Here is a 23,980-nt window from a genome sequence, read left to right as displayed (position 1 = left end):
TTAAATACCAATAAATATCTGCGTTTACAGTTTAGTCATTGACTAAATAAATACTCATTTTAAATTCACAATGAGAGATAAATCTTAAATTTCCTAAACAAAAATTGAATATTCTCCAATTTGACTTTTTACACTTTACTACCTTTTTCCTATGGACGACAGTGTAGTGCATAACAGTATCTGTCATTTAACTATTTGCTTATTTTCATGATGTATCCGCAAAATTTTTAGTTTCAAAGGGGATATCCGTCTGGAAAAAAATGTTTGTTTTATCGCCTGGAATGAAGTAAAATGAAGAAATATGCAAAAAAGAAAAAAATATATGAAATTTTCATATTGAATTTTCCGGATGAATAGAGACAGCCTTTTTCAAAATAGTCAAAATAAGTCCAGTCATTTAAGAGTTCAGTCACAAACACTCGTACAGAAGAAATATGTATATAAGATAGATTAAATCTCCTTAGTGCACAAACATGTGTACATACATACATACATACATACAAACATACCAAAAATAGGGGCGCTATTTCTATTTTGTTGGTAACTTTTTTTCGAATACGTATATATGTACATCCCACTCAAAGCGAGTTTGCTCGTACAATTCACAGCGAACATACACACGAACTGCATTTTCAACCTGTGACTTTTGTGTCACGTTTTTTTATACTCAGTTGAGCAGAGCTCACAGAGTATATTAAGTTTGATTGGATAACGGTTGGTTGTACATATATAAAGGAATCGAGATAGATATAGACTTCCATATATCAAAATAATCAGGATCGAAAAAAAATTTGATTGAGCCATGTCCGTCCGTCCGTCCGTTAACACGATAACTTGAGTAAATTTTGAGGTATCTTGATGAAATTTGGTATGTAGGTTCCTAAGCACTCATCTCAGATCGCTATTTAAAATGAACGATATCGGACTATAACCACGCCCACTTTTTCGATATCGAAAATTTCGAAAAACCGAAAAAGTGCGATAATTCATTACAAAAGACCGATAAAGCGACGAAACTTGGTAGATGAGTTGAACTTATGACGCAAAATAGAAAATTAGTAAAATTTTGGACAATGGGCGTGGCACCGCCCACTTTTAAAAGAAGGTAATTTAAAATTTTGAAAGCTGTAATTTGGCAGTCGTTGAAGATATCATGATGAAATTTGGCAGGAACGTTACTCTTATTACTATATGTACGCTTAATAAAAATTAGCAAAATCGGAGAAGGACCACGACCACTTTTAAAAAAAAATTTTTTTTAAAGTAAAATTTTAACAAAAAATTTAATATCTTTACAGTATATAAGTAAATTATGTCAAGATTCAACTCCAGTAATGATATGGTGCAACAAAATACAAAAATAAAAGAAAATTTAAAAATGGGCGTGGCTCCGCCCTTTTTCATTTAATTTGTCTAGGATACTTTTAACGCCATAAGTCGAACAAAAATTAACCAATCCTTTTGAAATTTGGTAGGGGCATAGATTTTATGGCGTTAACTGTTTTCTGTGAAAATGGGCGAAATCGGTTGATGTCACACCCATTTTTTATACACAGTCGTCCGTCTGTCCTTCCGCAAGGCCGTTAACACGATAACTTGGGCAAAAATCGACATATCTTTACTGAACTTAGTTCACGTACTTATCTGAACTCACTTTATGTTGGTATGAAAAATGAACGAAAGCCGACTATGACCACGCCTACTTTTTCGATATCGAAAATTACGAAAAATGAAAAAAATGCCATAATTCTATACCAAATACGAAAAAAGGGATGAAATATGGTAAGGTAATTGGATTGTTTTATTGACGCGAAATATAACTTTAGAAAAAACTTTATAAAATGGTTGTGACACCTACCATATTAAGTAGAAGAAAATGAAAAAGTTCTGCAGGACGAAATAAAAAACCCTTAAAATCTTGGCAGGTATTACATATATAAATAAAGTAGCGGTATCCAACAGATGATGTTCTGGGTCACCCTGGTCCACATTTTGGTCGATATCTGGAAAACGCCTTCACATATACAACTACCACCACTCCCTTTTAAAACTCTCATTAATACCTTTAATTTGATACCCATATTGCACAAACGAATTCTAGAGTCACCCCTGGTCCACCTTTATGGCGATATTTCGAAAAGGCGAACACCTATAGAACGAAGGCCCACTCCCTTTTAAAAATACTCATTAACACCTTTCATTTGATACCCATATCGTACAAACAAAGTCTAGAGTTACCCCTGGTCCAGAAAGGCCCACTCCCTCTTAAAATATTCATTAACTCCTTTCGTTTGATACCCATATCGTACAAACGCATTCTAGAGTCACACCTGGTCTATCTTTATGGCGATATCTCGAAAAGGCGTCCACCTATAGAACTAAGGCCCACTCCCTCTTGAAATACTCATTAACTCCTTTCGTTTGATACCCATATTGCACAAACGAATTCTAGAGTCACCCCTGGTCCACCTTTATGGCGATACCTCGAAAAGGGGTCCACCTATAGAACTAAGCCCCACGCCCTTTTAAAATAATCATTAACACCTTTCATTTGATACCAATATCATACAAACAAATTCTAAAGTCACCCCTGGTCCACCTTTATGGCGATATCTCGAAACGGCGTCCACCTATGGAACTAAGGATTACTCCCTTTTAAAATGCTCATTAACACCTTTCATTTGATACCCATATCGTACAAACGCATTCTAAAGTCACCCCTGGTCCATCTTTACGGCGATATCTCGAAAAGGCGTCCATCTATAGAACTTAGGTCCACGCCCTTTTAAAATACTCATTAATACCTTTCATTTGATACCCATATCGTACAAACGCATTCTAGAGTCAACCCTGATGCACCTTTATGGCTATATCCCTAAATGGCGTCCACCTATACAACTATGGCCCACTCCCTCATAAAATACTCTTTAATGCCTTTCATTTGATACACATGTCATACAAACACATTCCAGGGTTTCCCTCGGTTCATTTTCCTACATGGTTATTTTCCCTTATGTTGTCACCATAGCTCTCAACTGAGTATGTAATGTTCGGTTACACCCGAACTTAACCTTCCTTACTTGTTAAATTTCACTCTCATAAATTTTTTCATAACGAGCCGAAAGAAGTATAACTTCAAAAAAAAAAAATGTGGTGTGGGTATAAAACCTATTGAGCTGTTTTACGCATAAAGGGAACATCGGCCCTTGCACCCTTTTTGCGCGCAACCAATAATTGAGGTTTTATCCTAAAAATGTAAACAATTTCGACCTGAGCTCGATTTCAACAAATACAGGACATATATAACGTATGCACATATTGAAACATCTGCTTTTTTTGTGGTATGCATTCGACTCGTCGCATTTAATTGAAGTATAAAAGAAAAAAAAAACATTCTAAACAACTACAAAATTGCATATACATGACGCGTAATGTAACGGAAACTTGACAGACATCGTCGTATTGACCGGCATTGATCTTTGAGCTGCTTGTTGCCTGAAGGTTAGTCATTTTAGGACTGATTGGTTGGTGCATTGACATTGGAATAAAAAAAAACCTTCAATTATAAACAATAATTCTGAAGAGAAAATCACGTACATACTTATGTACATACAGATATGTACATACAAAAGTTTGCTTTTCCGGGCAGAATATAATATACTATAATCTAAAAATACGCTGTGGAAAGATTTAGTCGAGTTGGATAACTCTTAAACTACCACATTGTATTTGAAAATTTTTTAAACCAATGCGTTCAGCAGAGCTGATAGAATCGAGTAAAATTACCATTACCATTACAAATAATCAGTAATTGAAAACATCAATTTCCAAGTATAAGTACATTTTATTGGTACTGGATATTCAATACACGCATTTTCAATTACTTTCTTTTTGTTTGATGTTGTTTGTTTGACAATTTGACGACTACGAACAACTCTTCCTTACCTTGCCTTACTTAGTCGCTCTCTCACTCACCCAATTGGGTGAAAAGAAAAGTGTTGCCGAAAACTTTTATCTGTGTCTAAACTGGGACTATCATAACGTGAAAAAGAATTTCACGATAGTATGCAATGTTTATTTATCCCCTTATTCGATTATCTTCGATTATTATTATGAGGTCATAGTCACCTATCAAGTGATGGACATTTTGGGTGTATAAAAAACGTTTAAATCAAATCAATTCTTCTGAACAATAATTACATAACTTTGGATTTTAATAAGTTGTGGCTCAAATATTAAATAAAATAATTTTAAAAAAATTGTTAAGTTAAACGGTTTTATTGAAAACAATACTTGCATGAAGAAATAATAATATTAAAAGCTAGAAAATAGTTAGGTAGGTCCTAGGTACTAGTCATCACACTCGTCATCAATCTAGGGCGTTGATCAGACAATTGAATAAAAGCGTTGGGCGCGTGAAGTTTTTTTATTTTCAAGTTTTTAGTCTTTAATTAATTGCCTATTATTACTCATTCTATTTAGTTCATTTAGTGACTCATTATTACAAGGACCTTTCCTGACAATTTGTTACAATCACCTTTGTTACATAATCCTTCCAAAGATTTTACTCGACTCTGCGCCACGTATGCTTGTCCCTCCTCCAACTCCAAATTATTTTGATGTCACTTCTACCGGACTGTATGTAATATTTGTTCCATGTAGGTATTATGTGTTCCAAATATGGACCAAATCGGACCACAAATACGATTTTTTGAAATATTTCGATCCATGCGCCACCTATCGGAGTTGTTTTTCTTATTATTGCATTGTCATCGGGTTCTGAACTATATTCCAAGTTTCAAGCTTGTAGCTTATCGGGAAGTTACTTAAATTTCAATTACAAAATTCGTTCATAACGGCTGTGCCTGTCAAGACAAGCTAAATAAAACCGTTTAAAAAAGAAGGTAGTTCAACTCAAACCTTTTTAGCGTATTTAGGGCTTTTGAAGTTTCATAAAGTTTTTTTTGCTAGCAGCGTTGCCATACCTATACTGTTTAAATTACAATTGTGATATTTCGGGTTGGGAAATTCTTTCAGGATGAAAACACAATAGTGATCTGAGACAATAATAATATGCTTTAGTACGATTTATCTGCATATATATCAATCGAAAATACAGCGAAACATGTATTTTTACTTTAGCATGACGTAAGTCAAAGAACAAAATAATAATATATTCTTAGAGTAGATGCAAACATGGAATCCTATGTCGGATAAGCGAGATAAATCATATCTAGGGGCAAAATAATTCGGGGATTTGTAAAAAATTACAAAGCAATGCACTCGTAGTAGTAAACGGTCCCTTAAGTTGCTTATCGACAGACATTTTCTAAAGGAGATTCTGTGAAAGACCCGTTACTACTAGAGTTTGTAACTAATACCAAACTCCATTGAAGAGTAAAGATTTTTTTTTTCAGGATAGCACAATATTATTTCATTGCATCACTTCAAAAATACGTCGAAGTTCGCGTTTTAAGTTCTTCACATACACTGGAATGCATACAGAAAACTTACTCGATTGAAAACAATACCATCTTTGTTCGATGGTGACTTGAATTAGATTGTTTAGCTTTTGTAGTACATACATTAAAAACCGCCACTCTGAAAAGTTAATATAAAAATGTTATCATCCCTATAGTGTGCTGATGGATGTATTATATTTCCACTTAATCTTCCTTGAGACCCCATTTGTTGAATCGCATGTTGTTGCCTTGCTTTGTCCTAAAATATTCATGGAAATATTAACACATGTGTATGTATATTTCATTTAATTTGTTTGGGAATTATTAGTACAATAATACCATCTTCCTGTATTTTATATATAATTGAAACTGACCAAAGACTTACCCTTCCAAACACTTAATTTATTCATCTAAGTATGCTTCCGGTCGAAGACTTCGGCAGATCCTTGACTGGAAAGGGATTCCTCAGTTATTTAGTACTTAACGTTTCAAACGACAGTACTACAATAAAAAATACGAGGGCTACTTCAAAGGTTTGAAGCTTGGACCGCTGATCTGAACATACTAAACAAAATCTTTCGGTAGGATGCGTTGGCGCGGATATATAATATTAGGTACGAATATACTAAATTACATTCCTATACGCAGAAAGAGAGGAGAACAGTCCCATGCATGGTTATGTTAAAACACGACTTTACTGTTCTAAGTTCACTTCTTTATTCCTCTTCACTACAATTTTATAATTTAGTTTCGTCATTGCGAAATACGGTGGAATGCAAACAATACAAATGTCAAAATTTACAGTGTTGAATAACTATTACGAAAGTTGCTATTATACGTGTGCTGGAGAACGTAATTTTGCAGATATGCTTACGTAGCAGGATTAAATGATTTAAAACGTAGGCTGATACGCCACATTACCCCCCTATTAGGAACCAAGTAGGGTTGCGGTGAAAGCAGGTTTAAGTCTGTCGATCGATACCTTTGTTTCGTTGTTATTAAATTGTATAACGTAGTATTTGGAAGTTCGCCTTAACACGTTGTAAGGACCTTTGTACGGGGCTGTGAGCGATGGCCGTACAGAGTCATCTCTAACAAATACTTGCGCACAAGACTTCAATTCTGGATGAACGAAAACTTTAGGAGATGCATGCCAGGATGTGTCAACTGGGCGAATGTCTTGCATAGCTCGTCTAAAATCAATTACGAAATCATGTTCATCGGTCGACGGTTTGTTGTCGATAAAAAATTCCGCCGGTAGGCGAAGATTTGTGCCATAAACTAGTTCCGAAGGTGTTGCCATTAAGTCGTCTTTAAACACGGATCGAAGACCAAGTAATATTAACGGTAAATTCTTTGTCCACTGGTCAGCACCATGACAGAGGATGGCAGATTTTAGAGTGCGGTGCCATCGTTCCACCATGCCATTGGCTTGTGGGTGATAGGACGTCGTTCGCAAATGGCTAACTCCTAAGCGCTGAAGAAGTGGTCACGTCGGGGTCACCACTGTGGTTATGTTAAAACACGACTTTACTGTTCTAAGTTCACTTCTTTATTCCTCTTCACTACAATTTTATAATTTAGTTTAGTCATTGCGAAATACGGTGGAATGTAAACAATACAAATGTCAAAATTTACAGTGTTGAATAACTATTACGAAAGTTGCTATTATACGTGTGTTGGAGAACGTAATTTTGCAGATATGCTTACGTAGCAGGATTAAGTGATTTAAAACGTAGGCTGATACGACACATATACAATAGGACCTCCCATGCTATTCCACCAATGCAAATTTTTTATTCTAGTGGGTTGCGCAGTACAAATGTTTGTGTGGTTGTTTCAATTTAAAAAATGTTTAAATTAAACTAATTCAGGAATACTTGATTGAAAAACATGCAGATTGAGTGCCAATTTGAGCTTTGGAAAATTTCTTCTCACCCCTAAATCGTTCATATTGCAATTATTACAAATCTGTACGTTTCAGACTTCACTTTTCCAGCTACATATATATCAGAAAAAGTCAATTGTATTTCAGAAGAGCTCAAATGTATATCAGAAAAAAATAAATGTATTTCAGAAAACGTCAACTGTATTTCTGATATACTAATTGATTTTCAGAAAATCTCAATTTTATTTCAGAAAAAGTTAAATGTATATCAATAAAAGCCGACTGAATGTCAGACGTATTTCAGCAAACCACAGATTTATTTCAGAAAATGGAAAAAGTATTTCATACATAAAAAGCTAAATGTGTTTCGGAAAAGCTCAAATGCTTTTCAGAAAAAAAAAATTTGTGTAGAAATCTCTAATTTCAAAAAAATCAAAACAAATAATTTGTGACTATGATTTGAGCTGTAAAAAAGTGAATAAAATATCGGTGATATAAGCACATAAAGTGAGCTCTGGCTGGAAACGCATTGTGGCTCATTTAAAATATTACTTTATTATTCTTTTAGATGACATGTTAGTTGCAATGTTATATCAGTTTGTTTTCAATTTTTTTTTTAATTTGCTGCTTTGCTCGTCCTTTTAGGTTGAACTGGCTGGTCAATAAGTCCTCACATAGACCGAATGTGTCCACAAAATCTGAAGTACTGTTTACTTTTTCTGAAATAAAGCGGCGTTTTTCTAAATCACAATTGGATTATCTGAAATATATTTACATCTTTCTGATATTCTTTTCCAAAATACAGTCAAAATACAGTTGGAAAAGGTGCAGTTCGATTTCATTTAGCTCTAGCTCGGTGTTCACTGCAGGGTTATGTTAGCGATTTGTGTATTAGAACTGTCTTTTATTTACACGTATGCGTAAAAAAGCAATTTCTAGGTCAATGGCTTCAGTGTTTTACAAAGACAACAAAAAACAAAAATTGTTTGCTGATGATTCACAGCTTCGTTATTTTGGATTTTACGTTTGATTGATCAAACTAAAGAGTTTGGTTGCGAACTACAAGCAAATATTTTTAATCAATGTCACAATTTTGGAAAGATTGATCGATATGCATTTGTTACTTGAATGTTAAACTGAAATCAATTGAAGTGAAGTGAAGCAGTTACAGTTGCGAACACGCAAATATCAGTCAAATTGTTTAACATATTTATTCATTTATTTCTTTCGTGTTTAAAAACCGGTATTAAAATATAAAAATTTTTAAATTGTTTTGAGAGTCTTTATGCTTATATGTATGTTTGTTTTCATATTTGTTTTTATTTTTGTAAGTTATTTGATTACCAAATTATTTTTAAAATTGTAAGTGTGTTTGTAAGTAATAAAGAAAATAAATATTAAAAAAAAGAAATCTTCTTCGCTGTTCATATAAACAAGTCACATTTGATTATTTTTGATTTTTTAACCAGTCGTAAAAGATCATGATATTTTTTTAATTTTTTTCTATTTGGTATCAATTAGTTACAGCTTATTTCGAAAAGCAATTGAAACAAACAATGTCAATTGAAAAAGGCATCTAATGAACTGATTACCAATACTAATTCAAAACAAGTAAGGACGGTACTGGCTTCGGCTGTGCCGAAGACTTCACACCTTTCATGAATGGGGCTGAACAATAATCTTATCCCGTTCGTAATCTCCAAATAATCGTATGTATATGATAAGAAATATATAGTGAACAGATGTACATACCTAAACGATTTTTAAGATAAATATAAAATAAAAAATGCAAAAAACCCCTTATCTGAACGATCGGTTGTATGGGATATATATTATATATAGCTCCGATCGAAATGATTTTTACAGGAAATTTCTATGATACATTAGAATATATATCACAAAGTTTCACGTTTTTATTTTGGAAACTAAGGGAGAAATGGCCAAAAATCTTTCTATTGAACGATCGGTTGTATGGGATATAACTATATATAGCTTCGATCAAAGTGATTTTTTGAGGATTATGATATATTAGAATATATATCACCGGGTTTCACGTTTATACTTTCTAAATTGCGGCAGGAATGACCAAAATCGTCTTATCTGAACGATCGGTTGTATGGGAGATATATGTTATAGTGGTCCGATCCTACCGGATCCGACAAATGTCTAATATAATACAAAAATACATCCTTGTGCCAAATTTCATTGAGATATATCAAAATTTGAGGGACTAGTTTGCGTTCAAACAGACAGACGGACGGACGGACGGACAGACGGACATGGCTATATCAACTCAGTTCGTCGCCCTGATCAATTCGGTATACTTAATGGTGAGTCTGTCTTCTATATTCCTCAACGTTACAAACATCGGACCAAAGTTAATATACCATTTCATGTTCATGAAAGGTATAAATAAAAGGTATTGTGTGCATACTTTAGTTCATTGCAGTTTTTCTTTAAATAAACGGAAATAAATAAGAAAACTACAGAAAAAAATTTACTGCTATTTCCGTGTTCGCAGCTTTCGTCCATTCCGACAACATACTCAATAATATACTATCGAGTATAAAATTTTAATTTTAATTAAAATTAATCACGATTGCTATTGCATGTAGAGAGTTTACGATTACGAGCAACGGATTATAAATTGAAAACTAATCATAACGATTATGTCAAATAACTTATACTATGATGCTTGGAGTCCCGTCCATCCCGGCATTATAAATAATATAAATTGGAATTTATATGAGCTGTGGGACGTCTTAAAACTAAATTTACTGATTCTATTTGCATTTACTTAATCTGTATACTGAATATCTCTAAATTTACATTTAGTAGGTAGTCTGTAAGATTAGACCAATCTGCAGGCGAAATGAATAAATAAATAATTCGTACTCTTATGTGAACTTACTTTAGTGTCTGTTACTATTTTAAAATAATTTGTGTTTGTTCAAATTCTCTTTAATTCAGGATAATTTCATCAAAACGTCCAAATACACTTTGCTGACATTTTTGTCATTCAATCTGCTCGAACAATTTCAACGTCTTGCTAATTTCTATTTCCTGTGCTTATTGGTGCTACAACTTATACCGGCGATATCGTCACTAACGCCCGTTACAACAGCGATACCGTTAATTGGAGTATTAACATTGACAGCAGTTAAAGATGCCTATGATGATATTGTAAGTATGTGAAACATTAAATGCATATACATATTGTAACGAATTTTGAGAAATTCCGCTTATTTGCAACCTTCTGCTAACGTTCGAATCGCTAGACTGTTTAATAAATCACTCCAATATTCTGTATTACAAAATGACCTTTATTAGACTACTTTGGGAGTAGTACAATTATACTTCACAATTATACTTCACTTCTCAACTGATAGCGTGTTTAAATCAAACTGATTACAGATTCCTCAGCTTGCGCTGCTTTTATACTCTCAGTTTTCCCGTTCATCCATTTCTCCTAAGGTCTAGTCATTTCGCGAAACTGGATTCCAGAACAATTGTATCCATTACTTGGTTATTAGCTATATACATATGGGGTATTCCATCCCATTTCGACCAATTTTGAACCCGACCCCTTTAGAATTGGCTGAAATTTTTTCTTCTTTTTCTAGCTTACGAAAGACGTTTTGAGAATTTTTTCAAATTTTTTCATCCAACTCAAAAAAAGTTATGAATTTTTAAAAAAAACACCGTTTTTGTTTTCAAAAAGCTATAACATTTTCAAAAATTGACCGTTTGGGGGATCTTTTTTTTTTTATTTGTTTTTTAATGTACTTTTCGGAAAAAATACAAAAAAATTTTTAAATTTTTTTTTTTTTTTTTAATTTTTCAGTTTTTTGAGATTTTTCGAATATTGCATTTTCTTTTCTCATAAAAAACTTCAATCAATTCTGCAATCATCCCCACTAATCCCGGAGTGGGCCGATTTTTTTTTATATTTTTTTTATTTAATTGAAAAAAAAATTTTCAAAAATAAAATTTTTTTTATCAATTTTATTTATATAACAAAAAAATGTAAGAAAATGATTTTTAAGTATTCTTTTCTTTATATATGTTACATTATTTTTAGAAAACTTACATGTTTACTGTGTCAGTCATTAATCCTGGTTATTTTAATCGTAGATTACCGTAATATATAAAGAAAAGAATACTTAAAAATCATTTTCTTACATTTTTTTGTTATATATAAAATTGATAAAAAAAAATTTTTATTTTTGAAAATTTTTTTTCGATTAAATAAAAAAAATATAAAAAAAAATCGCCCACTCCGGGATTAATGGGGATAATTGCAGAATTGATTGAAGTTTTTTATGAGAAAAAAAATGGCGAAATTCGAAAAATCTCGAAAAACGGAAAAATTAAAAAAAACTTTAAACATTTTTTTGTATTTTTTCCGAAAAGTCCATTTAAAAACAAATTAAAAAAAAAAAGATCAATTTTTGAAAAAGTTATACCATTTTGAAAACAAAAACGGTGTTTATTTTAAAAATTCATAACTTTTTTTGAGTTGGATGAAAAAATTTGAAAAAATTCTGAAAAACGTTTTTCGTAAGTTAGAAAAAGAAGAAAAACTTTCAGCCAATTCTAAAGGGGTCGGGTTGAAAATTGGTCAAAAATTGCAGTTTATGTCTATCTTATAGCTATATGCGTGAGTACTACTTCGGCTGATGACTACATCTGTGTGTGAGTTATCTCTTCGTTGTCTTGTATGCATGTGGGGAAATGATGATTAATGTGTTTATGTAGCTTGCTTTAATGTTTTTGTTGTTGTGCATTTATTTAGTGATGTGAAATTTCGCCACAATATACATATGTAAATTTTCGAGCTCTTGGTAATCGACTATTCGAATTGTCGACAGACAAAAGCATCATAGTACTTTATTATTACGTTAATTATTTTTCAATAGTCTGTAAGGAAATGTTAAATTGTGCTCGATTTACTTTGCACTAAATAAGTAAATTGTTCGAGTCAATCGCATGCGAGGTTAGGCAGTCACATGTTAAACATCTTACCGTAGTACCAGTTAGAAGGAACCTATACATCGCGACGACTTCCGTATGGATGATACTAAATTTATCGGCCAGCTTGAGCGGCTTGATGGCAAAGAAGCTCGGCCTAAATCTCCTCGGAGGGCTAAAGCGGCTTGTATTTTTTTTAACAGCAAGTACTTCGCCATCACGTTCAATGCGAAAACTTGAGCAGTTCGGAGTACTTTGAAGTAGGGATATTGACATTCTTACCTCATCATCATATTTGGGTGGTGGAAGCATTCATTATTAGAGATTGGAGTATCGTGCTAGTTATCTCACTCGATAGTTGTCTAGGATTAGAATTCTTCGCTAAATATCCTATGTACACTTTGGACATGGTTTACTTGCTCGCCACTATTGGCTCTTAACGTATTTACCCTGGCCTTGAAAATTTTCATCCAACAGATTTTCTGGTAGAATGTTCTGCACCGATCACTATCAGCAAACATTTGAAGCTCCTCGCCCTCGCCTCTTCCTGCCCTTTCCTGCCCTTACCACGACTACCAATCACTTGGATTTTCGGGTCACTGTTCAGGTGACATCTTTAAGCAGGGGAAAGAAAAGAACAAGGGTTTTGAGATTTGTGAGCAGTTTCTTTCGCAGGAAGAAACAAATGTTGCGCATACGCCATGTAGCACCAATATCTTTTTTAGTTAACTTTCAATTTAAAAGATTTATTATGAAAACAATGGTATTTAATTGTTAAGTTTTAATGTTTTGTATTTTTTATTATTATAGTTTTTTTTATTTTATAATATTTTTTTTTTTTTATCAAAAGTTTGGAAAAAAATTAAACAACGCGACATCAGATTGGATAAGACGACAGCTGTTTCGGCTATATCTGTGTAAATCTCTTCAAAGCCTTTTCTTCCGGGGTCGAGATTTGAACTCGCACTTCTTCGATGACAGTACTGTTGACAAATACCTTTGGCCAAAAGGACATTTATGAAATTTCGTAAATTAAACCCTTTTTTTATTAGCGCAATTTTAGAAAAGACTTATGATTTTTGTAACGGAAACTATGCAAAACAAACTCGGAAAAGTTTTCGAAAATTCGAGAAAGTACGAGCTTAATTCTGTATTGCGAACGATAGCTGAGACGAACGATTCGCCTCCAAACGATTTCGTCTAGCAATGGTATTATCTATCATTTTCGTTCGGCCTTTACGTTTCTTACTTTATGTCAATCGGAAAGGCGAAAGCAATTGTCAAATGATATGTTGCCATCATTTAACATAGTGCAAATACACTAGCGATTCGTCTCTGAGGCGAAACGAACGTTCGTTTCGTAATAGAGAATGAGGCCCTACGACTATTTTTGAACATTTTATTTGGAGTTCTTTGAGTATGCAGTTTCGTTGCCCTGCTCTCTCACCTTAATTTTGGGGGTTTAAATTTTCCTACAAAGTATGAAAACATTTTTTTACGCTAAAATTTGTTTATGTTCGAATTGATTTCGGAGCGTTTTCGAGGTGCCTCCCCGCAAGGAGTCCATAACAACTTTTCTTTCGTCTACACTGCTTCAATCCATTTTTCTCCCATATGTGGTATTTTGGGAAACTGACTGAGTGGGTTGACAATTGGGTTGGATAAGCTATATATTGCGCTACACAAGCCCTTGAATCCTATTTTCGTTCAGTCTTTATGTTGCTTATAGAGAGAGATATCAGTCAGAGCCAAGAGTCAGTTTCGATGTGCTAGTAAAAATATTTTAGTATTAGTCATATGACTTTGGCTTACTCGTAAAATTCAAAATGGGGAATGTTTCAGTCACAAGATTTATAGAAGTTTTTTGCTAAAATATCGAAAATAAAAATAGAAAGAATTTAATAAACGCAATTTGAAAAAACAAAAAAAATGTCAATGCTACTTTACTGTTAGATGCTGTACATATTTAACTTGATTAATTTAAAGTTTAAATAAGTTATCTTATATTACCACAACCGTAAATCTCAGCAAGTTATCTAATATATTGTAACAAATTTTTTTGTTTTTTATTCTACAGCAACGTCATCTGTCAGATTCTCAAGTGAATAATAGACGATCGAAAACACTAAGAAATGGGCAATTAATCGATGCAAAATGGTCAGGTGTGCAGGTAAGAAACATACATATATACGTGTTACGAAGTCTGGCCAAGCTGATACTCTCTCTACATATATACATATATAACTGATGGAGGTTGGTTTACGCTAATCTACAGTAGTTTCTAGGCTCGGTGGAATATGCTACAAACTCCACAACAACATCCACACCACTTACATAACTTCCAGTGTAGAAGGAGGGTTTACCTCCATAATTTTATACTCCCCAGTCAGTGCATACCCTGCGAAAAACAAGATAACTATAATATAACTGTGTTGGAAATCATCTTAATATCTTATTTTAAACGGTTTTATTTAGCTTGACTTGACAGGCTGGTTGGTTGGCTGGCACGAATTTTGTAATTGAAATTTAAGTAACGTCCCGTTAAGCTGCAAGCATGAAACTTGGAATATAGTTCAGAACCCGATGACAATGCAATAATAAGAAAAAAATCGCTGCTAGGCGGCGCATGGATCGAAATATTTCAAAAAATCGTATTTGTGGTCCGATTTGGCTCATATTTGGAACACATAAAACATACAAGAATAGAAGGCGACCGATGAAAAAAATCGCCGCTAGGTGGAGCAAGAATCGAGATAGTTACAAAAATCGTATTTGTGGTCCGATGGGGCTCATATTTGAAACACATAATACATACAAGAATAGAAACAGGCCTATAAAAAGATCGGCGCTAGGTGACGCAAGGATCCAGATGTTCACAAAAATCGTATTTGTGGTTCGATTTGGCTCATATTTGGAACACATAATACATACAAGAATAGAAGGCGACCGATGAAAAAAATCGCCGCTAGGTGGAGCAAGAATCGAGATAGTTACAAAAATCGTATTTGTGGTCCGATTTGGCTCATATTTGGAACACATAAAACATACAAGAATAGAAGGCGACCGATGAAAAAAATCGCCGCTAGGTGTAGCAAGAATCGAGATAGTTACAAAAATCGTATTTGTGGTCCGATGGGGCTCATATTTGAAACACATAATACATACAAGAATAGAAACAGGCCTATAAAAAGATCGGCGCTAGGTGACGCAAGGATCGAGATGTTCACAAAAATCGTATTTGTGGTCCGATTTGACTCATATTTGGAACACATAATACATACAAGAATAGAAGGCGACCGATGAAAAAAATCGCCGCTAGGTGGAGCAAGAATCGAGATAGTTACAAAAATCGTATTTGTGGTCCGATGGGGCTCATATTTGAAACACATAATACATACAAGAATAGAAACAGGCCTATAAAAAGATCGGCGCTAGGTGACGCAAGGATCGAGTTGTTCAAAAAAATCGTATTTGTGGTTCGATTTGGCTCATATTTGGAACACATAATACATACAAGAATAGAAAGCGATCTATGAAAAAATCGCCGCTAGGTGACCCAAGGATCGAGATATTCAAAAAATCATATTTGTGGTCCGATTTGGTCCATATTTGGAACACATAATATATATATGAATAGAAAGCGACCTATGATGTTCGATTTGGCTCATATTTGGAACAAATATTACATATAGTCCGGTAGAAGCGGCATCAAAATATTTTGGAGTTGGAGGAGGGACATGGCGCAGAGTCGAGTAAAGTCTTTGGAAGGATTATGGATTGAGGACTTAGATTGTAACAAATTGTCAGGAAATAGTCCTTGTAATAATGAGTCACAAAATGAACTAAATAGAATGAGAAATAATAGGCAATTAAATAAAGACTAAAAACTTAAAAAAAAAAATTATTAAAAAAAATTTTCAAGTTAAAAGGTTTTATTGAAAACAATACTTACATGAAGTAGTCATATTACTAAAAGCTAGAAAATAATTAGGTAGGTCCGAGGTACTAGTCATCACACTCCTCATCAATCTAGGGCGTTGATCAGAAAATTAAATAAAAGCGTTGGACGCGTCAAATTTCTATTGATAGTCATATATAAGACCAACTGAACCTTAATCAGGTTATGATACGCCTCACATTTTTAGAACTTTCACGCGCCCAACGCTTTTATTTATTTGTCTGATGAATGCCCTAGATTGATGAGGAGTGTCATGACTAATACCTCGGACCTACCTAATTATTTTCTATCTTTTAGTAGTATTACTACTTAATGTAAGTATTGTTTTCAATAAAACCTTTTAACTTAAAAAAATTTTTTTTTATTATTTTATTTTAATTGTGCGCAGGGCAATTTCAAAATAGTTTCGAGCTTACGCTTGGGTTAATAAATTTTCGAGACCACTTCTGGATTGTAATCGGGACAAAGTAAACGAATCCAAAAATTAACTGCAGTCATAAAAAGTAGCCGATTTCAAAAAGTTACATAACCGAAAAAGTAACTGGAACAGAAAAGGTTACATAATCCGAAAAAGAAGCAGACCTTGGAAAAAAGCAAGTGTGAACCGGTCGTTTATATTATTGCTCAACTTTCAATCAGTTTCTTCAACCCTTCTGTAATTTCAGACTTGCGTTTAGGGATTCAAGGGGTTGTGTAGCGCAATATATAGCTTCTCCAACCCAATTGCCAACCTCACCTTCGAGCGGCGAATCCCGTTTCACTATCAGACGAGGCTCTGGCGACCCCAAACTCCTAATGGAACTTGGGGGTGGGGAGGGATGGATGGCCTGAAGGTTTAATGCGGCAATATAACTCGTTCCCGAGTTGGTCGGGCTAGCACCTTAATGGTGCTGTGTTACCGGAGCGTACCGGATCTGTATCCGGCAAAGGACCATCACACCCCAAAGCCTTCGGGGAGTAACCTTATCGCTACAAAAACAACCGCTCGTTTATATTTTGGTTTTCAATTTTATCTGCTTTCGTGGTTTCGGAAGTCGAGTAGTCTAATCGAGTTTGTTTTTTAAACTATTTTATTATTTTTTCTGATAGTACAATACAACAACAATTACGGCATTTGAATTATTTAAAAAAAATTTTTTTTGATTTTATTTATGTCTTTAGTTTCGAGATTGGGAGGTTCTTTTGCACATTGAAGGCGGACACTTGTGGCGACGGGTTGTGGTGCCACCTCATCTTGATGTGAAAACCCCCGATTGTGCATAATAAGCTTAGGCTATAGCTTTGAAATATTTATAGGCCGGTTGTGAATAACAGGCGCTTGCGAGGATTAGTGATAGAAATTAAAGAAAAAAGCGCAATATCAATATATGTACATACATAAATACATACGTGTGTTTTAATTCTTATCATAGGTTGGCGATGTGATACGTTTGGAGAACAATCAATTTGTGGCAGCCGATATTTTGTTGCTTACAACATCCGAACCAAATGGATTGTGCTTCATTGAGACGGCCGAATTGGACGGGGAAACGAATTTAAAATGTAAGCAATGCCTACCCGAAATCACAGAGCTGGGACAGCGTCATGATCTATTGTGGAATTTCAATGGTGAAATTATATGCGAGCGTCCAAATAATTTGTTAAATAAATTTGAAGGCACCCTAATATGGCGAAACCAAAGATATGCGCTCGATAACGAGAAAATCCTATTAAGAGGCTGTGTACTAAGAAATACGCAATGGTGCTATGGAGTTGTTATATTTGCTGGTAAAGATACAAAACTTATGCAAAATTCGGGAAAAACACAATTCAAGAGTACTGGCGTTGATAGACTGTTAAATTTTATTATAATTGGGGTGAGTGTGAAAATTTTTATTTTATTGTATATGTACATATTTATTTTTAATACTTTTTTGTTTTCTAGATTGTACTTTTTCTACTTTCCATTTGCGCTTTCTTCACGTTGGCCTGTGCCATTTGGGAAAGTTTTATTGGACAGCATTTTCAGGTACACAAATTGTTTTCTGTCGTTGAACGCCCTAATCTATATACATATAAACTAGCAGATCCGGCGAACGAGGTTCTATGACTATTAATCCATATGACTATTAATCCATATTCATATTTTTTATTTGCTCCTCCCTCACCCTACTTCTCTCTCTGCATTTCTCTCCCTCTTCGTGTATTTCTATCCTTTCTTTCCATCCTCTCTCTCTACCTTTCTACCTCCATAGCTTTCTCAGTCTCTGTCTCTCTCCTTCGCACGATTTTCCTAGTCAAATACCCATAATAAGCTTCCCAAGTACGCCATAATCTAGGCAAGAAGCTATCAATGTATGCAGTCGCATCCTAAATATGATATTTAAGAATTGATCGATCTCCGGTGCACCTCTCTATCTATGCGGCTATCTTGGAAATTTACAAAAATAACAGGGTGGAAGGACATATGTATATATAATTTTGCCTTTACCAATCATCTAAAAACTTTAATAAAAGAATATACATATTTAAAAGATTATGATTTTTTATCATATTTTATCAATTTGTCAGTGACAGCAACTGTACGAAGTTCGAGCCGCTCGAAGAAAAGGTTGAGCACGAATTGTATTTGTGGCCTGCGCTCGCCAGGTCTATGCTCCACCAATAGGGGCAGCAAAGTTGCCAGATTTCCTACGAATATAAATTACTTCTGTATCATATCGAAACGGCTTCATATGTATATAATACGACGGTCTTTCATCCTATAAGATCCTCGCACAAGGAGGGCTGTTAAGTTGGCTACCTACAATGAGATAACCGATGAGTTTCCACGGCGAATATTGAACCCATGGGATTTTTTAATAGTCGTAACTCTCAGAACTAAATTAACGTGGGTGATAACTGGAAGCAATTGTAGTCCAATAGAGTTTTTAAGAGCCATCATACAAGCATTCTTAAGATGAATAGATGAATAACTATACAGAACTTGAACATAGTACGTTAGAGGTAAATTAGAGTAAAAAAATTACCACTGTCTTAAAAAAACTTTCCATTTACCAAGATGTAAAAGGCCGTAAATGTTAATTGTACTCAGATCATCACCATGCATTTCAGAGAAACTATCAGCAAAGATCTATGTATAATGTGGAGCCAGCTAATTTGCCACGTTAACGATTGAAAGTTTTCTAGGTCATCATAGACGTGTAGACCAATTGTATCGCTAACAGCCCCCAACTATCACCATAAACTTGCTTGCGTTGCCAAAATGATGTACTAAGTAGTAAATAAATTTTAGTTTATAAAGACTTTATTTATCTTGGTAGTTACTGCCATCACATGGACGTATAGTGTCATTGTATCGTCATAACTCACAGGTAGATTCGAAAAATCTCAGGAAATTATTGTAAGCATCCTACATATCTCAGATTTTCCGCAAACAAATATACATTTTTTTGGGGACTTAGGAAGCTCTCTTCTCTCTTTTGCCATTAAAAACCGGTTTATTGGAAAAGAATCGATCAGTGAGGTTCAAAAAATTGCAGGAACTTCTTTGTTATCTTAATAACGGACTTCATACAAAATTATACAATTTATTGCTCTTTAAATTATTACCGTTCATACAAGTTTTAACTTAAATCTCTTTCACATAAGTTATTTCATTTAATATTTCTTTCCTAGGTGTTCTTACCTTGGGAGAATATCATACCGAAAAATGTTGCGCAAGGATCTACCGTTATCGGTTTGCTGGTTTTCTTTTCCTATGCAATCGTCTTAAATACTGTTGTGCCAATATCTCTCTACGTTTCAGTAGAGGTAAGTGTAATTTGAAATTGAATTTAATGCTGGTCCGTACAATATATATTTATATAAATAACAATTATTTCAAATCTCAGGTTATACGTTTCGCCCAATCATTTCTCATAAATTGGGATGAAGAAATGTACTATGAACCCACAAAAACGCATGCCAAAGCACGTACCACCACACTTAATGAGGAGTTAGGTCAAATACAATATATATTTTCGGATAAAACCGGTACACTAACACAAAATATAATGACATTCAACAAATGCAGTATTAACGGCCGTACTTATGGCGATGTTTTTGATCTGCGCACGGGTGAAGTTATCGAAGTTACAGACGTAAGCTACATAATATTTGCTAATATCTAATTAATCAAATATTATGTATTCAGTATCTATTTAGTTTTTGGATTGTTTTATTTATTTATTTATTTTTTTTTTTTTCAAAAGGCTTTTAAAAACCGCAAATCTTTTAATATACACTAACGATTTATTTGAAAAAAATGACTAACTAATCACACGATGTTTTTTAACACATGAAATTTCCAATTATCAAAGTTTATAAAGCTTGAAAAAGCCGAATCGAAACTTTTCAAACAAATTTTATTACCTATAAGTATATGCATATTAGTTTTAACTTTTTCCTTCAACTTCTTATTTAATGGGAAGGACTGCTTTCGAAAAAACTGTGACTTGCAAAATTCTTGTTTTTCTAAACAGTACTTTACTCTTCTTGTTATCATCTTAATAAATAAAAAACACGTGTCACAACATTTTTGGGCGCGATGGACTCCTAAACAACTTAACCGATTTTGAATTTGTTTTGCACCCCGTGTTTAGTTTGATCTAACTTGAGAGATAGGATAGGTTATATCTCAGTTTATAGTCGCAATATTATTTTATTGCAAATAGCGAATGATATCAAGTATAGCACATCACCAGGCCCACCGAGAGGTTGGGGGGGCGGTTTCTGAGGGGGCCCACGATCTAGAGGTACTATGACATTTTTTTTAATTCAGGAGAGTCTTTAGTTGTGTAGAGGGTAATTTTCATAACCCTGGGTGACTAGGGTCTCGATATATAGGCCAAAACGTGGGCCAGTGAATGCCTAGACAGTGTTTATACAATATGGATATCAAATTAAAGCTGTTGATGAGTGCTTTAGTACAGAGTAATATATTATCCAGAGGCGGACTGGGACTGGGATTAGGACTGAGACTCGGTGGGACTGGGACTGAGACTCGGAGTGAGACTGGGACTGTGACTGGAATAAAATACATACCACCCTCTGGGACAGGCAATAAGGGATGCAGAAGAATGAGAAGAAATTGAGAGAAGAGAAAAGAGAGAAGGGGAAGGAGATTGAGAAAGAGATAGAATGAGACGAAAATGGAGAGAGATGAAGCGAAAAAGACGGAGGGAGGAGTGAATAAAAGGATTAGGAAGGAGTGAAGAGGGGCGAGGGCAGAGTCAGACGGAAAAAGCTTGTTAAAATGTATGCAGATAGGCCAAATTTAGGGCAGGACAACGTCTGCCGGGTCTTCTAGTCGTTTTAATATTTTTTTTTTTCATAAAATCATATTTAGCTACACTTGCTGCTTTCCTGTCGGAATCCCTCTTGCGCCAATGTTTTCGGGGGAGAGTCAAAGTAAAACTCCTGAACTAGACGCTGTGAAAAGACGTACAAACGATGGCATTTCTCGTCCATGATAGAATTTTCGAAAAAAATAAGTGTTTAGATTTTTACACATTGTTTGGCATTCGTTGGTTCACAGAGAATTCATCTGGAATTCTCTTCACCTCCTGTCTTGATAACAAAAATCTCGAAACTCATCCGCCGCCCTAGCTTTCTTCTCCAAATGATGGGTTTTCTTCTGAAAAATTGTTATTATTTTTCTTTTTACTTTTGGTCACTAATGGCTCTTTTTCTGCCTGAACCAAGCTCCTAACTAACGACCTTTTTTTGCATGAAACTCGATTTCAAATCAATCTGGAAAAGGAACCTTGAGGTGAGATCAAAAAAGGCTCTGGCAGCACACTGCCAAAGACTTTTGGGAAGAGCTGGGGACTGTCATTCACCCAATACTAACGTATAAATTTCTTATTTGGTAGAAGTCGCTAGGCAAAAAGAGCAATCAACAAATGGTAGTGAAGGTGCCAAGGTTATCATTCCTGGGTATATCAGGCGCAGTTGGCAGTGGACTTCAGGAAGGCTTTAACGTATTTTTTCGCCTGATTTCTCTACAAGTGTTCTAGCAGGTATTGGCCGCAAAAAGAGCTATATTTCGAGGAAAGTCCTTATGGCCATAATTGAATGGAAAATGAACTAGCTTCCTTCTAAAGCTAAACAAATATGCAGTGATGGGAACTTACGGGTGTCATCATAGGTCGTTGCTCCGACGGTGGCGATACCAACATTCTCCCTTTGCACAAGCCGTCAGGATGAAGAGGAAATGTCTCCCAGTGGAAGTGCTGGAAATTCCTACACCCGACCTCTCTCATTCTTTTACTTTTTGAATTACTTGAAAACGAGTTTTGGGCCTGCTTCGGTTTACAAGCCATTTTTTATAACATATGTATGTTTGGAGTTGCCATGATTTCTCAAATACAGTAAAATTACAACCAAGCATGGAAAATTTCTGGAAGGTATGTATTTCCATTCGTACTCTGAGTAAGTTGAAAGGGAAATATTAGTTAGAATGTAGATGACACTCTTTGCGAAAGCAGTCCTTAGTAAGTCCTTAATAGCAGTTTAGTAAGATTGCATAATATTTTCAAATTAAGACAAAGTATCGGGCATTAATTCATTTATAATTGTACAAAAAAAAATTTTACTAATAAACTCGTTGCACAAATTTGATTGATGACTTAATTAAAAAAAAACGCGTTCAAACCTCATTAATCCATTAACAGGTCGAAATCAAAATATAAACACTTTTTAAATAATAAATGGAAATACGAATGTTTACGTTATGCACAACACGATGGCTGCTATTACCATGGCGGAACGATACAAGGTGGCCGCATCGAACAGCTGATTATAACCTTTTTTTATTTGATTTGATACATCAACTTCCGGCGCAGTACGATTTTGACATTTGTCCATCGAATTTACAAAAACAAAGTACATGGAATTCTTATTTATGTATGTGGGTATGTCACCTTGTATCGTTCCGCCATGGCTATTACAAAACGGTCTTGAAGTGTTGTCAACTGCCATATCTGACGTTTCCATTGTCAAAGTTTTACAAATTACAAATAAATAATAAGTTTTTTTTATTACTATTATTTAAATTCTATTTTCAGTTTGTTTGAACACTTCTTGGGGATAAAATTAACAGTATTTTAATTTTTAAATGAAGCAACACCACAAAGTGCGGTTTTTACACCATAATTTTTGTGTGTGCAAAGTTACTATTTATAATGTCTCGTGACCCACTCCATGACTACATCCCCACGATCGTCTGTTGGGGCATTCAGGTCCTGCTTTCAAACCTATAAGTTTCGTCTTTGCGTCCAGCTGAACTCAAAAGGCTATACACAGGGTGCATCCGAATTCATCTTTCTTCGAACGTAAAGGAGCTCCAAATCTACATATATCAAAAGTCTCAATCTGGTCCCAGTGCTTTATTTCGTTTCTGGGACCATTCTCGGTTTTATTTCTGTAGTTAAGAACTAGGGATTTTCATTTCTCTGAAAAGACCCGGGCGCGACTATGCTCCCTTCACTCGGAGAGCGTACCATTCATCTTACATAAATTGGGAACACATATAGAAAATATAATGAAGGAATCTATTGGCAATATATATATATTTTTTTTTTTTGGAAAACGGGGGCGGGAATCCTGGCATAGGGAATAGTTAATACATATTTTATTTTATTATTTTTCAATCTTTTTAAGACTAAGTACATTGGCTTT

General features: G+C 34.5%; 1 protein-coding gene across 12 annotated transcripts in view; it reads left to right on the top strand.

The window, feature by feature from the left end:
* Positions 1-23,980, top strand: part of ATP8B (ATPase phospholipid transporting 8B) — a 232,451-nt gene that overhangs the window by 144,807 nt on the left and 63,664 nt on the right. For all 12 annotated transcript variants that reach the window (XM_067786114.1, XM_067786115.1, XM_067786117.1 and 9 more), the window contains 6 exons: positions 10,321-10,533; positions 14,399-14,491; positions 17,692-18,135; positions 18,204-18,287; positions 19,937-20,071; positions 20,152-20,400. In XM_067786114.1, coding sequence (XP_067642215.1) covers positions 10,321-10,533; positions 14,399-14,491; positions 17,692-18,135; positions 18,204-18,287; positions 19,937-20,071; positions 20,152-20,400 — 1,218 coding nt within the window. The remainder of the gene's footprint in view (positions 1-10,320; positions 10,534-14,398; positions 14,492-17,691; positions 18,136-18,203; positions 18,288-19,936; positions 20,072-20,151; positions 20,401-23,980) is intronic.

Source organism: Eurosta solidaginis, chromosome 4 (assembly GCF_040869045.1).
Source record: "Eurosta solidaginis isolate ZX-2024a chromosome 4, ASM4086904v1, whole genome shotgun sequence".
Lineage (NCBI taxonomy): Eukaryota > Metazoa > Arthropoda > Insecta > Diptera > Tephritidae > Eurosta > Eurosta solidaginis.
This window is presented reverse-complemented; position numbering and strand designations above follow the sequence as displayed.